Raw genomic sequence first — 14,932 nt, forward strand, 5'->3', positions numbered from 1 at the left:
CCAGCTAGGTTTACATAGCAGAAAATGTTACGACAGTAGACTTTCTGATAAGTACAATTAGATCCAGCATTCCTTAGTTTTTTGCTGCTTGTGAAAGCACAAGGGCCAGATGCAGCAGGTTCGGCTTCCTCGCTGAGTTCAAATTTGTTTGCAAGGCAAATGCGAGTCTTGGAGGAACCACACGTCTTATCTGCAAAGGAAGGGTTTTTTTAATCATTTTAAAAACTCAAGAAAAATGAAAAATAGGTATTCATGGAAGGGATAGGAACAACCTGCAGAGTCAACTGTAGAAGATTGACTATTAGTTTCAGAAATGCTTTGCTTCCTATCAAGGTAGAGTTGCCCCACGGGAAAAGAACAAGGTTTGTCTCTATAACAAAAAAAAAGCGAAAAGCATTTAATAAAAAAAAATTGTTCCTGCGCATGAAAAAATATTATACAGATAACAAATTGGTAACAACCTGGAGAATCAGCTGCAGAGAGCTGACTGGGCACCTGAGAACTGCACAAGGATCGTTCTTCAGTAAATTCAGAGTCTGAAGTGTCCTCAAAGTAATAAGCAATCGTATAGCGTTGATAAGTCCCGTCATCTCTGGTGTTTCCAGGCTTAACCTGAGCAATGAATGTCTTGGATTTTAACTTGGCATGAAGCAGTTCCAAGGGGAGTTCTTCATTCTGAGTATTAATCATGAAAGAATGGCTAAGCAAGAAGGGGTAACAAAGGTCTCACAATATAAACTTTCTTTATGTAGCTTAGCATAAACCTTGTTAAAAAAATCCATTGCTTTAACTGTAGTAATTCCAAGTAATTGCTCAGCTAATTCCCCAAACACAGAGGCTGTCATGACGCTGGTATCATCAGTGAGGTCAACATCAAAGCGGCATCTAGTTTGAAAGATAAAACCATAAAACAAATGAGAAACTACTTCCACAACAAAGGTTCATGTTTAGTAAACAGGAAGACATAGCTTACCTCGGTGTTGCAGACTGTTTTTCATTACAATGATTGCAGGTATAAGTGTGGCCATAATTGGCCGATGTCTGACGATGGCATTTAGTACAAGACATATACCAATATTTTTGGAATATGTTTTGGAAGGAGAAGTGAGCCTTCACCCAAGAAAGCTGTGAACATCAAAACAAAAATTGATTCACATTACGCTTTTGCTGGTCTAAAAAAAAAACAAGCGTATCAATGTAATGACCTTTTGGTTTGCCAGAACACCCTGGATAGTGGAAATTTTTTGTTTGGACTGACGAAACATACTCGGACTATGCATATTATATGTTTTTTCCTGAAGGATGGTAGCAAACTGGTTCTCGTTCCTCATTGCCCTTCCATTGAGAATAAAATCAGGTCAATAGCGATTAGATACAATATATAATGGATAAGTTCACAAAAGCAAAGAGGTAAAAGGAAACGATTCTAACTACCAAATCTTCAGCTGCCTTGCATCTCCAACAGGCGGATCAATTAGAAGAACTGAATCATTTCTTGTGGAGAGCGCAAGTCCTACGAGAAAGAGGGATGTAAAATATTTTAATAAACGAAACAACCACTGAAATAGGCTAGAATGTATATAAATTGACAAGCAGCATAATTAATGATACCATTATAAGAGACAACTTTGAGTCTGCGGCAAATAAGAACTGGGCGATTCTTTAATTGCTGTATAAGAATCTTGCCTTCGGTTTCAACAAAGTTGTTCCAGAGAGACAACACAACTAGCTGCAGCCTGCTTTGTAAAAAAAATGGAAAAATTTCTAATAAATCATAACACATGCACATGTATTCTTAGATGCATCTTTGAAAAGAAGCTACCAAGTACAGGGAAAAAGTTTTTTAGAAACTCACTCCTCATTAATGATTACAAACCGCTGAACATATGAATCTTGTGACTGAAGTTTGATTGGTACAGCGGACTGCACATCAATGACAACTCCGAGGACATCTGATGTTTGAAAATTTAAAACAGTTAGGTGTCTGAAAGGCGCATCTGACAATATAAAAAATGCAACAGGTATGGAAGCTATTATGGGATTACCAACAGTTTCACTCTTTGAATCTACAAAGAGTGGGAAGTCCTTAAAAGGTGTGTAATCAAAGTGGAAGGGTAAGACGGAACCATCTTCATCATTATCTTCTTCAACAACAGTTCGAGTGCTTATAACCCACTGGATGGTTATTTCATCAAACTGATATTTCTCGCCAATCTCTCTCACCTCAGCATTGGAGATACGATATTTCTTATACAACTGCAGCTTCGAACCCATCTTCTCAATAGCATTGTTGAAAAGGATACCCTAGACCCTAGAACCCTGTTAACAAATAACGTGAAATGGATTAGTCTAGGTTGGACATCTGGTAAAGGTGATAGAAGCAAGAAGGCTGAGGAAAAAACCTCTGAATCAGATAGCACAAATTTTTGATATCTTGTCGGGCTAGTCTTGCCCGAACTAGGATGCATCTTTTCTTTGACAAAAATCTTGGCAGACCAATTTTGCATTTTTGGCTTGACATCAGCAATTTTTAGCAACTCACACATCCTGGAGGGAACAAGTTAATTACTTATAAGGGATAAATATGTTATAAGTACTTCGTTAAATGTTCAAACAACATCAGTTTAAAAGGAAAAAAGTGCAGATCAATAGAGAGAGAATCAAGAAGAGCTAACCAAGTCAAAAAGATGATCGTTTAGACAGCTACAAAACCTCACGATAAACAACATTTCTCATTTTACCACAAGTCACAGAATCACTATAAGTCCCTGGTACAATGAGAACCTTGACCGCTGTAGATGTTTTTGCACGAGAAAGAGCAATATACAGTTGTCCCTGGGAAAAGACCGGTTCACGTAAATAAATTCCCACATAATCTAGTGTCTGACCTTGGGACTTATTAATAGTCATTGCAAAACAAAGCTTAATTGGGAATTGAGTCCTCTTGAAAGGAATACCATTCTTCTCACTATCGGCTGACTGAAGTGGAATCCTTGGAAACAAAACCTTTTTGCCTCGATGTTGTCCAATGGCAATCTCAGCACAGATTGTATTTTTCCCGAGCTCTTTGCAGATAAGGCAAGTGCCATTGCAGAGACCTTCAGCTGGGTTCAGATTGCGCAGCAAAATGACTGGACAGTTGTCCTTTAGGATTAATTTATGAGGAGGGAGGCCTTTTGGATTCAAGGAGTTAAGAAAATCTTCGTAATCTCTTTGATCTCGCTCATTAAGTGTTCTATCAGTGCTCGTATAAGTATAAGGCTGACCTGGGAACCGATTAATTATCATCTGATTTACATCATCAACTGCACTATTTATTGCGGATAGGATACACCTATTTATCATTAGATAGGGGTCCAAAGAGTAAAGCCGCAAGTCTGAAAACACTGATTCTATTAACCTGTGCGATCATAGGAGCTAGTCAAGGCAAATACAATTTGTGGCAGGATAGCCTATGACGATGCTATAATAAATAGCAGTACAGTTATCTCGTAGGCGCGCGCACATCAATACCAATGGAAGTATTATAATGCAGAAACGTATGGTAATATATATAAAAGGCATGAATTAGAAAGCAACCTATCAAGAGAAGTATCCTTGCTATCATATGGTGCTAATATGTCATTGGCTAGAGATATTCGGCTATCTGCGTCCTCAGGTTCAGTCCTTTCGCCCACTCTAAGAAGGAATTCCGAAAACGGTTTATCCAGAAGAGCTCACATATTCTCCGTTAGAGTAATTTTTTGTAAGCTGCCCCACAAAGTAGAGTTGACAAAGCTGGCTTGAACCTGAATATCTCGTGTTGCATTTTGAATGACAGGGAGTGTTTGACGAAAGTCACCACCAAAAATGACGACTTTACCACCAAACGGCTTGTCACTATCCATGATATCCTTAAGGAGCAGATCAAATGCTTCAATGGTATCTCGCTTCGCCATTGAAGCTTCGTCCCACAGGATTAACTTGGCCATGACAATCAGTTTAGCAGTCGAGCTCTGCTTACTGATCTGGAATGTCTTAGTGTTTGATGCATCAAGAGGAATTTTAAACCGTGAGTGAGCGGTTCTCCCTCCAGGAAGAATAAACGCTGCTACCCCGGATGAGGCAATCGCCAATGCTATATGGCCTTGTGTCCGCAACGTAGTAAGCAGGGCACGATACAAAAAGGTTTTACCCGTTCCTCCAGGACCATCGACAAAGAAGCTTTTGCCATCAGGTGAATAGATGTCTGATATAATAGCATTATATGCAGCTTGCTGACCAGCGTTCAATTGATAAACCGTCAGCAAATCATCATCTGTAAAGGGAATATTCCATTCACTTTCAATTTCCTTGGCAAAACGTTCATGGTCAGTAAACAGATGATCGTCAGGGACCAGATGGTAATCACCAATATGTTTACCCATCTACTCCAATGATCTATTTATGTCCTGCAGCACACATCTCCTAATGTAAGCCAGATCATGGCCATTTGCAAGGCCGTTTCTTTCGAAATCACCTGACAAGTCCCTCTCATATTTTTCCCATAAACTAATAGGATTGGAAGGAGCACAGAAAACAAGTAACATTGAAAACAAGGCTCTAAGCGACCAAGGCATGTGAAAAGTACTGGCTTCGTCAAGAGTGTCTTCTATATAGGCATCTGACTGAAGCAACCCCATTCGAAAGGCAGCTTCTCGTTAGGAAGACGAAAGTTGGCCATTGACAGTAAGAAGGTGGTTAAATGACTTTGGCGCACGAATATGAGATAAAAGCAACCTTAGAAAGTATCGTTTACCTTCACTGGGATTAACCGCAACCACTCTTCCGATGACCTTTTTTTTGCGTTTTCTGCGAGTCCATTTTTCTTATCGGAATGCCAAACAAAGTACTCCGGAAAATCCCGATACAGACATTTAAGCATGCGTGTCTGTTTACTTCATCTATTCATGGAAAAAAACTCAGTCAGCATCGTTTTAGAAAAATCTGCACTGTTGATTAGATCTGATAGGTTCGAATTCCTATGAAAAGAAAATATTTGTTCGCCAGGAAGATGGAGCTGAAGCGTGTAAACAGAAGGCGACATTTCTGAAATCGAAAATCTATAAATGCGCCATATTGCTTCAGCAGCTGCAACCCATCGAGTAAATTGGAATTCGTGGATCTCATCTATATCTTCTGAAGCATCCTCAGAATGAATATGGAAACTGACTCGGTCATGCCCCTTGTATACATATTTGTACAAGTATTTGACCAGCTTAACAGTGGAGCAAATTTCTACATTTAAGTGACAATCTATAAGAGTAAGAAGGTATGGAGTGTAGGGGACAACCCATCTATTGTCTAGACAATGATTTCTCACTCTAACAGATCAGTTATTCTGCCTTCGTCTATAATAAGGGTAACCATCTTCAGAATGAGTAGTCTGTTCAAGATATTCCTTTGGATAATGATTCCTACATATTCCATTTCGCATGCAGACATTTTCTTTGTTTAGTGACCCACAAGGGCCATGCATCATGTGTTTTATAACAAGGGAGTATAAGTAGCTTTGTTCAGTTGGGTCAGGCAGCTCGGCAGAAGCTATCCTGTCATAGGCATCTGGATTAAGTGGCTTAGCATCTGGTTTCAAAATCACCAGCATGTGTGCATGAGGAAGGCCTCTTTTTTGGTGCTCAATTACATAAACAAAGGCTGCAACTTCGCCAAAGAGTTTCTTCTTAACAATTTCTGATCTAAGAACCTCAAATTTTGCCCGAAAAACTCTAGCAACCAAATCTAGCCTATCCTAAGCCTTTTCTTTGTATTTCAAGTTATCTTGTATCTCTTTCCACATGGTGTTACAGGTCATAGTCAAGAAGAGGTCCCGTTTACCAAATTTCTGGACCAAAGCTGATGCGAGATGCGGAAGCAAAAACTGGATTTTAGAGGAACACGTTGCGATTGACGGAATTGAACCCAACTTGGACCACTCAAGAACGGATTCAACGGTAGAGGACGCCACAATCAAGTGTGTGTGCTTGATTGATAAGTCAATAAAACAACCTAGGAACCACGCTAGGATGTTCAACTTAGCTTTCACAAACTAAAGGAATTTGCCACAATCAATGGACGAAATTCTGGAATTTTATTGAATAATATCGAAAAACTGAATGTAAAACATGACTTAAGGCTATTTATAACCTTGACCTATGGGCTCAGCGTAGGTACTTAACTGCGGGGGTACTTAACTGCAGCCCAATCTGCCATTTGAAGCTTGACCACTTGCATCCTCAACTGTAAGCAACACTGTAGTAGTCTCGCCCAGATCTTCCAACTCAATCCCTTCAATGGGCGGTTTCTCTTGGGCTTGGACGACATAAACCAAGGGTTGAAGTGACTCCTTGAATCTCTTAGCTCGTGCTCGTGTCACTGGGTCTTGAGGCACCTTTACAGGGTCTATGTGAACATCATGGGCCTCGTCCGCATCAAAAGCCATAGCGTCTAGATATCTCCGCTTCATATCTCTTGGACCACCAATGAAAGAAGCCAGAAGATATATCCGACGACCAACGTCATTCCCAGTACTACAGCCGGTGGACACACCATCAACGACTCCCTTAAGTATTTCAGACCTAACTTCCCTTTGTTTGTTCCTATGAAAATTCAGCCTCGACGTTTCAATCTTAACATAAACGTCAACTGAGAACTGTTGTAACAACCTTCTAGCGTGTAAGAGCATCGACCTATCATCTTCTCTTATTTGGAACTTGTAACAGTAATACTCTCTGGCTGAAACAGTGTCTCGTTTTGCCTTCCCTTCTTCGACCACTGCAGGGAAAATTAAATGTGGTAGAAACTGGTTTAATAGAAGGACCAATGGGCAGGGAGCAGAAACAACGCTATAGTTTTATAAGCACTTGAAAATACGCACTTGAAAATACCCGTATTTTCAAGAGCAATCAAATCAGAAGGTCCTTCTATAAGAGAAAAATCAAGCATATCATCCTCATCAAGTTTTTGTTTTCTCTTAGGAGGAGCAGGTTTCTTTGGAATACCATGATGCCACCCAGATTCCCCGCGAGGGAACAAGAGCGGATACTGTAAGGGGTCGTAACAAGCATAATAATGTTGTATCCTATGACTGGAACTCGAATGGCTGTACACCTAAATGTGGACATTTTTTTTGAGATCCTGGTCATCGGCCTCGGTCCAAATCGCAGCTACCTGAGAAGTAGCTGGAAGGTTATATACTCGCTGGTCCAAACCTGGATCAGAATTGAGTATGATCCTATGTTTCTCAAGTTGAAGAACATCACGAAGACTCCTAAAGAACCTGGTATAAGGATTCCTCTGAAGTACGTGCATTAGAAATTCAAGAGTGCTCCCATGTAAACGGGGCGAGGCATGAAGCCTTAGCGAGAGCTTTTCATCATAGTCATAGAACAATAATTGAATACTAGTAGGAGGAGAGGCTGAAGGCGAAAGGCTATTAAGCAAGTGATAGACCTGACCTTGAACGCGAAACGTGTAAATTCCATGGCTATTTTTTGTGAGGTTTCTATCGTATTTTGTAGCAAAGGTAGTAAAAGCAAGATTGTTGTTAATCGTGCGAATATTTCTCAGGAATTTTGTACTTTCCTCATCTATCCCAGTGAAAAGACGAACGAGATCATAAGGCAGCGCGTGCTGCACAAGTGAAACCCCCCCCCCCCGTTCGAGCAACAAAAACTTGGAGGTTCAAGATAGAACCTCTTTGCACCACAATGCTGACAATGTGGTACATTAGGAAGAGTTAGAGGCTTAGTTGGAATTATCTCTAAACGGGACCATTTCGCGATGTTAGGCTTTGATCTCCTGGCAGGCCGTCCTTGTTGAACAGGACTGGCCGGTGAAGAACTAGGCCCAGCAGCTGTTAAGCAGAAAGGGCATTGGTGAGAAACAAAAGTATCAAAAACTGACAAGAACAATAAGAAGTAGATAAAAATCCTTGAACGAGCGAAACATGGTATGGAAAGGAAAAAAGGCCAGACAAGCAGGGAAAGGAAAAACAAAGTATTCCAAGTGGTTTGGCCAGTAGGAGGAGAGAATAGCTATTGAGGCAAAAGTATACCTCCAGGAGGTAGGAGCGAAGGCTGAGGCGAAGGAACAGAAGAAATGGACTGTTGAGATAGAACAGATATGTTAGTAGATGGTTGGATAGCAGCAGAAGCGAGTGGTTGATCTGCTGGACGGGATAAGGCCGTACCGCTAGCGTCAATTCTAGATCTAGAAAGATACCCCTTTCTGTTCTGTTCAGATTTTTTCAGCTGACGTACTATCGGCGAAGGAACATGAACAGGAGATGATTGTGCTCTCTGTTCAGCGTACTTTTCTCTCCTACGACGTAGCATATCATCTCTCAAATGCTGTGGCATTTCAGCATAACGTTTGTGGTGGGCCGCATTACGATCCATAAATGCTGGCCTTTATAGGGCATCAGTTGCAAACAAAAGAAATATGAAAAAAGATAGCTGGAGCGGGAATTTAGAAGGAAGAGACAGGTTGCTACAAAATGCTTTATAGCAACTTAACTCTTAACATACTATCAAAAGGGCTAAAAATGTAGGCAACAGAAAGGGGAAAAAAACAAATGGCAATCAACCAGTTCAAAGCAAGAGGAAAAAGTAGGCGATGAGCTGCAAGGGGGGGACATAGCTGGACAAGAGAGCTCAAAGTAAGAAGCAATCTAGTAACAAGCTATATACGGTCACAGCAATCTAGTAGCAAGCTACACACCATCATTGTATTGCTAATAGGAAAAAAATCAAAAACACAGCCATCTGGAAGAAGCATAAAAAACAAAAATATACTTCAAACAAGAAAGGAAGCTACCAGAAACAAATAAATACCAGCTACAAAGGGGGAAAAAAACTGGCTTGGAATGTTCGAAAAAGTAGACATGCAAAAGAACGTATGAACCAAGGAGGACTGCATGGCAAGAATGAGATGGTAGAAAGAACAAATAACAAAATGTATGTACATCAAAAACAAAAGAGGCAAATGTAAAACCTGATAGATCTGTAAAGTAGGAAGATGAACAGCAGTAGAATGCAGAGGAACACCCACAAAGGCTCCTTCAAGTCAGCAGCTGAGAAGGGGGAAAAAAAAGAAAAAAGAGCCAGGCTACCCGTGTGAACAAGAAACTTAAAAAAGAAAAGGCTAGTTTACTGGAAAAGAAGAAATTAGCGCAAATGATAGTATGTATTGCAGAGAGTATATTCACAAGACCCTAGACCTAGAATGGAATTAGTTCAACACAATCATTGATAAATCAAAGAATTCAAAGAGTAAATACAATTGTGAAGATAAAAGTAGAGAAAGCTTCTCAATTTTCCCTGCTACTATCTCTATCCTGAACACTTTTTCATTTCATGCCTCGAGTATGTTAGTTTAGTCCATAAGAAAAAAGGTGGAATTCAACTCCCTCTAGAAACCAAATTTATGAAAAAAATCCCTTTTAAAAGTAATAAAGGACGAAAAAAACTGAGAACAAAACGGTACTTATTCAAACTTTGCCATAAATGTTTATTGGATTCTTGTAATGACTAAGCTTAATTTAGTATCGTATATAGTGTTCTAAAATAATCAGTTTATCAATTTAAGCCAAAATTTAGTAATCAATGTCAGATAAGCTTACTCCTAAAAAATGCATGTACTCTCAATTTCTTAAAATCTCAAGCGTTTACTCTGTGTATGATTTTGAAAATCACAGCGCCTAAATTTTTTTCTAAGTTCATAACCTGTACTCACAGCGCCTATGATTCAACTATTGTGATATTAAAAAATCAAAGTGGCTTGAAACTGTTGTCATATTCTGAAATCAAGAGGCATATTCCAATGTCAGATAGAACATTTTTAAAACAATTCTTCCACTGATAAGTTGGGGTATGAATCTCAACTTGTGCTAGGTTGATCCATAGAAAAGACGTGGAGTTTAACTACCTCTAATTCTCTTTCTCCCGAAAACCCAATAATATTTTTTTAAATCCCTTTAGAAGTAGGTAAGCAATAGAACTAAGAAAAAAAAAAGTTTCTCGTCAAATTTTGTCCTACAAGTTTCATTTGAAAAAAGGACATCTTATTGTGATGTGGATTATTTTAGTCCAAAAATCTGCATTATCGACTCCTATATGACTTTACAATCACGAGGCAGCAAATGTGTAAGAACATTAAAAACATAAAAACATGGAATCAACTCCTATGTTTCATAAGGAATTACAAATTTTGGGTTAAAAGTTCTCAGTCTCCGCCCCTCTTCTTAAGTTCCATCCCTCCTTAACTAAAACTTTAAAAAATGGGAAAAAAAAACTAAGAATGAAACATAAGAACACGAACTAAAATTGGGATAAAATGTCATTACCAAAATTTTGAGTTTCCCTCAGGCCACAAGAGTTGAGTGAAGTTCTCAACTTGTTCAGAGATGGTTGGAAGAGTTTTTCGTCCTTGCAGAAAGAGCAAACAGAAAGGATAGGAGAAACAATAGTAAGAAAGACAGTGCTGAATGTAATAAGAGAGAGGAAAAAGGATAAAGGCTAACTTAGCAATACAAACGCACCTACCATAACATGAAAGCAGACTGCAGGCAGGCACAAAAATAGCAATCATAGGTAGCAAAGCTTGAAAGGGCGGAAGCTCTTTTGTGCTGCGGCAAACGGGCGGCCCTGCAGCTACGTGAAAACAGAAAGTTTTTTTGAACTACATTTAATGTGCCAAAAAATATACAGACGAACATCCCTCTACAAAGCAGATAAACAAGCAAGCACTGCACGATGTATCAGGAAAAAGGGAAAAAAAAGAACGAGGCAGGGGTGTTTTGTGATAGAAACAAGACTCAAATCCGGTTCAAAGCAGATGCACAAAGTCAACGGGATGTAACACATACCCCCCTCCCAGCGCGTGTGGGGCGTTTCTAGCACAAGGGTTTTGTCCCACGAAGGACAAAAATAACAAGTTTTTGTTCGTCTTCATTTTTTTTCAATATAGGTGGCCAAATAATTCTTCTCCTTTTATTGGATGAACAATCGTTGCTAGTGGGGACGTTTTTTTTTGTGCTGCTTTAGGGAACATAGAGATGGACATTAAAGGCGACCAATTTTTATTTTTTTTAGAAAGTGGTTTTTAGTAGTGCGTTCAAAAGAATCTAGATTGCGTTTACTAATTCTCCGTGGGAGATTCAAGTCATTTTTAAAGCACGAGTAAATAAAAGGCGAAATCGATATGGCATTACAAAAGGCTCGTTTGACGGAATAATTGGTCCTTGCGAAAGATACAAAGCATTACATCATAAAAGGCCATCATAAACAAAGTCACTGGTAGGAGCACAAAGGAACCTAGAACTCTAAGCACACCAGGAAAAGCACATTTTACTTTTCAACAGATGAAGCTTCTCCAACCAAATATGACGTAACAACTGTAAACCTGATTCCAGTTACTCTTATGAATTCAGGAGAACGCTTAACATAGCATAACAATTCTTTTCCATCAAGAGTATCAGCAACCCGGAGGTTCAAGCTAACACCCTGCAACAGGCAAAAAAGGGTTAGAAAAATACGTGTGGCATATGTAGTGTGAAATGGACCAGCACTCACGAATAACCAATCTAAAGCGCACCTCATATTCAGATTGGCTCAGCTGGTATGCAGTAAAGCCTATCAGTTTCTCAACTTCGTAACCCAAGGCAATAACACTGATGGAAGCAGTGCCATCAGCAATATCCAACTTAACAAGCGCTCTGAGAACAAAAGATACATCAAACCTTGTTAAAGGAGGTACCGGGCAGGAAATAAAATTCACTAGTTCTAAGCAAACAGAAGCGAGGCCTAAACAAAAAAGTAGCAATAGCGTACCTTGGAAAAGTATGAAGATCCTTGAGGCAGGAAACACAGGAAATTCCAAGAGTCTCAATAAAATTGTTAGGTGCAAAACAATATGGACAGGCCAAATTCCATAGCCTGTGCAGGCGATCAATAGTAACTCAGCCCTTAATCCATGCAGAACTTATAGGCTGGGAAAACGGAACAAGTGGTGTCACAGTAACAGGAAAAAAGCTTTAAAAAAGTAAAAGAATATAGGAAGGGCAGGGTCTCTAACAAAACGAGTTGCTGTGGCAACACTGGAAATGGTGCACAGCATGGTGTCACCAACAGGAGGAAGCAGCACGAAGGGATTACAATATCTCTTCTCCAAAACAGAAGTCATTAACACAGAACAGTTATGACGGTACCTATAAAGAGACAAATAGAAAGTAGTAATAATAAGCTGAGGTAGGCACCAGTTAGAGGGGGATTGTGTTGGTTGTTTGGTTTTAAAAGAATACAGAAAAGCAAGAATAGATAACCATCGTTCAAGACGCGCAGCTTCTTGAATTTGGGGGGAAACCAAAACAACGGAAGTAACTTTAGTATAAAGGGATAAATCTAGAAGGAAGTAAAAGAAAAAAAGATAATAAGCAACAGAACAAAAAAGGGAAACTAACATAGGTGTAGTCATAAGCATTCGGAACTCACAATTGTCGGTCTTCACTCTGACTCTAATACCAATAATAACTGGCTTGGATTCAGTGGATCTCATTGCATTCACTATAGACCCTCCCTCTCCAGACTCAATCTCATGGATTAGCGTCAAAATAATAGGCATATTACTGTAAGGGGAATTGAAAGAAAATAGTAAAAGCAAATCGGTACAAGGACAATAGAAAAACAACCAAGAGCATTAGTACGGAGATAAACCTCTGATCTGCAACGACATAGTCCCTAGAAACAACAGAAGGAACCTCAGGACGTGATTCCTTCACAGGCAAAGTATGCAAAACAACACCCATCATGTCTATAAAAAAGCAAAGCCATAAGAGTTAATAAGCAGTAGCGTGAGCTGAAAAAGGCAAAACGCAAAATGGAGCATAAAAGAACTAAGGGGAAATGTCTCACTTATAGAGATCTGACTATCTGCAAAATGCTGGAAGGAGGTAAATGGGGTAAGATCGAAAAAAAGGGGAAGGATCGGCGTTTCAGGTTCAAAGACCTCTTTGATCATGGTAGCACTGTTTATAACCCAAAAGAAGCGATACAAATCAGACGGAGCAGGCCTGGGAATCTCATCAACAGCAGCATCACTAATGAAGTACTTTTTGAAAGGAACAAGCAAACCGTCAATGCGAGCAACATTATCATCAAAGGCGACAGCAGAAACCTTTACACCTATCCATCACAAGACAAAAAAGCAGGGGGGGAAAATTAACCACAGCGGAGCGGGGAGAAATAACAAAACAATAAAAGAATCAAAAGAAAACGTATGTGGGAATCAGCAAAGACAAACCGGCGATACATCCTGGATGCATGATTTGCATAGGTTGTTTTTAGATGAGAAGCCTCAATAACTTGGATGACAGAAGTCCAACGGGCCAGGGAGCTATAGACCTCAGAGACGCGTAAAGGCTCGATGGTCATCTAAAAAATCGAAAATGGAAACAAAGGCAAGTTGAGGAAAGCCTAAATTCATCAGGGTCTAGAAGAACGGGAATATATCAAAAGAATGCAAAAGAAAGCATAGCCCAAATGGGCAACAGGATTCAAGAGCCGATAATGCAACAGAAAGCATGCAAATTGGGTAGAATAGAAAAAGAGAGAGATGTGAACAAGTAGCTAAGCTTACAATCGGTGGCTAAAACAAACAGAGGAAAAGAAAGCCGCCTTTATGGAAGAACAGCAAAAGAGCAACACAGCACAAAAACAGAAGAAGGGCCTATTCCAATCTGATGCAGCACTTCTAACAAATGACGATTCGGCTGCCATTGTGAATCGGGTGCAATTTCAAAGAAATTTCTTCTAAGAGTTCGGAAGATCAATGGTGAACATGGGAAACAATGAAGTGCTGACTGGAACCGCCGAAGAAATTAGGAAAAATTGCCGCGTTATTAATCCTTTAGCATGAAAGAAATTTGTTATTTGATGAAGAAGCGGGCTGAGATGTCACATGACTAAGTAGTCTGATTATCTCTCTTTAATTTTTTTTCCTTTTTTTGGGTTTCTCTTTCCTGACATCGTATTGGCACTAATAATTGTGTTTCAATTGTTTAAACTGCGCTGATGATGAACAAATTGAGTTTGTTAAACTTTGACCTTGTTTGATTTACTGCTGAGATTTACCTCAATTCAATTTCCTCATTTGTGACTATATAACTAATGAGACTTGACTAATTTCTTAATTTATTAGCATTGTTCCTAAAGAAAGAAAGTGGACTGAAGGACCTTAAATTATTCTTTCCACCGATATTCTCCAGCCTGTATGAACGCAAGAAATTGGCTAACTTTTACAGGTTAAGGGAAAGCAAATATTTTTTTGACTATGAACATTCTCAAGTCTTCCACAGCTGGACTTTGAGATTTATCATCGTTTTTGTACTGAACCCAAATGCTTGTTCCACTATGTAATCTATTTGCAAGTATGCATGGCAGCTTCTGTAAAACCTGTAATCATACATTTGCTATTTATGTTTTTGGCTTTCCAAATTTTCTTCTTGAATGGAGAGAGTTGCAGCTGGAAGCAAAAAAAAAGTTTGCAGTACACTAAATTTTTTGGGACTATTTGATGCTTCTTTTGAAACTAACGTTTGATTTTTTATATATATTTTTTAAAAAGTTCTTCAAAAAAAAATTGTGGTATGGAATTATTTGAAATATTTCATAAGATTTGATTTGATGATTGAGAAACTGGTAACTAACAAAAGTCAAAAACACAAGCAACTTGCAGGGTCCAAAATAGCGGACGTGAACAAGAAAGACAGACAGAGAAATTTTTTTTTTTATGAAATTTTTTTAGGCAGAAGACATAGAGTTTTATTTGGAGGAGATACCGGTTTCAACGCATCCAGGCAGACACGACAAGGACTTTTTTTTTAGATAAGAAAAAAACAAGGAACAAACAGCATATGAGA

General features: G+C 39.2%; 2 protein-coding genes across 2 annotated transcripts; both read right to left on the reverse strand.

The window, feature by feature from the left end:
* Positions 1-2,703: 2,703 nt before the first annotated feature.
* On the reverse strand, positions 2,704-4,406 carry LOC140011374 (uncharacterized). The gene is made up of 2 exons (XM_072060165.1): positions 3,721-4,406; positions 2,704-3,400 (listed from the first exon to the last, which is right to left on the reverse strand). Exons 1-2 carry the CDS (start codon positions 4,404-4,406, stop codon positions 2,704-2,706), a joined length of 1,383 nt encoding a protein of 460 aa, XP_071916266.1.
* A 6,957-nt stretch (positions 4,407-11,363) lies between these two features.
* LOC140011375 (replication protein A 70 kDa DNA-binding subunit B-like) lies at positions 11,364-13,790 on the reverse strand. Its single transcript, XM_072060166.1, has 10 exons — positions 13,671-13,790; positions 13,289-13,445; positions 12,927-13,196; positions 12,729-12,825; positions 12,507-12,640; positions 12,317-12,416; positions 12,038-12,223; positions 11,847-11,951; positions 11,611-11,731; positions 11,364-11,519 (listed from the first exon to the last, which is right to left on the reverse strand). The coding sequence occupies exons 1-10, from the start codon at positions 13,788-13,790 to the stop codon at positions 11,364-11,366; spliced, it is 1,446 nt and encodes a 481-aa protein (XP_071916267.1).
* Between the last annotated feature and the right edge of the window lie 1,142 nt (positions 13,791-14,932).

This window comes from Coffea arabica, chromosome 7e, assembly GCF_036785885.1.
Source record: "Coffea arabica cultivar ET-39 chromosome 7e, Coffea Arabica ET-39 HiFi, whole genome shotgun sequence".
Taxonomy (NCBI): domain Eukaryota; kingdom Viridiplantae; phylum Streptophyta; class Magnoliopsida; order Gentianales; family Rubiaceae; genus Coffea; species Coffea arabica.

Bases quoted from the DNA above. Each gene is read 5' to 3' on its own strand.
- LOC140011374 (XM_072060165.1), bottom strand. From the start codon at position 4,406: ATGGGTAAACATATTGGTGATTACCATCTGGTCCCTGACGATCATCTG. The intron at 3,401-3,720 runs GTGAGCTCTTCT...ATGATCGCACAG, and splicing joins ATTACTCTAACGGAGAATAT to GTTAATAGAATCAGTGTTTT.
- LOC140011375 (XM_072060166.1), bottom strand. From the start codon at position 13,790: ATGGCAGCCGAATCGTCATTTGTTAGAAGTGCTGCATCAGATTGGAAT. The intron at 13,446-13,670 runs GTTTGTTTTAGC...TCGATTTTTTAG, and splicing joins AGGCGGCTTTCTTTTCCTCT to ATGACCATCGAGCCTTTACG. The intron at 11,952-12,037 runs GTTACTGTGACA...TCGCCTGCACAG, and splicing joins TTTTTTAAAGCTTTTTTCCT to GCTATGGAATTTGGCCTGTC.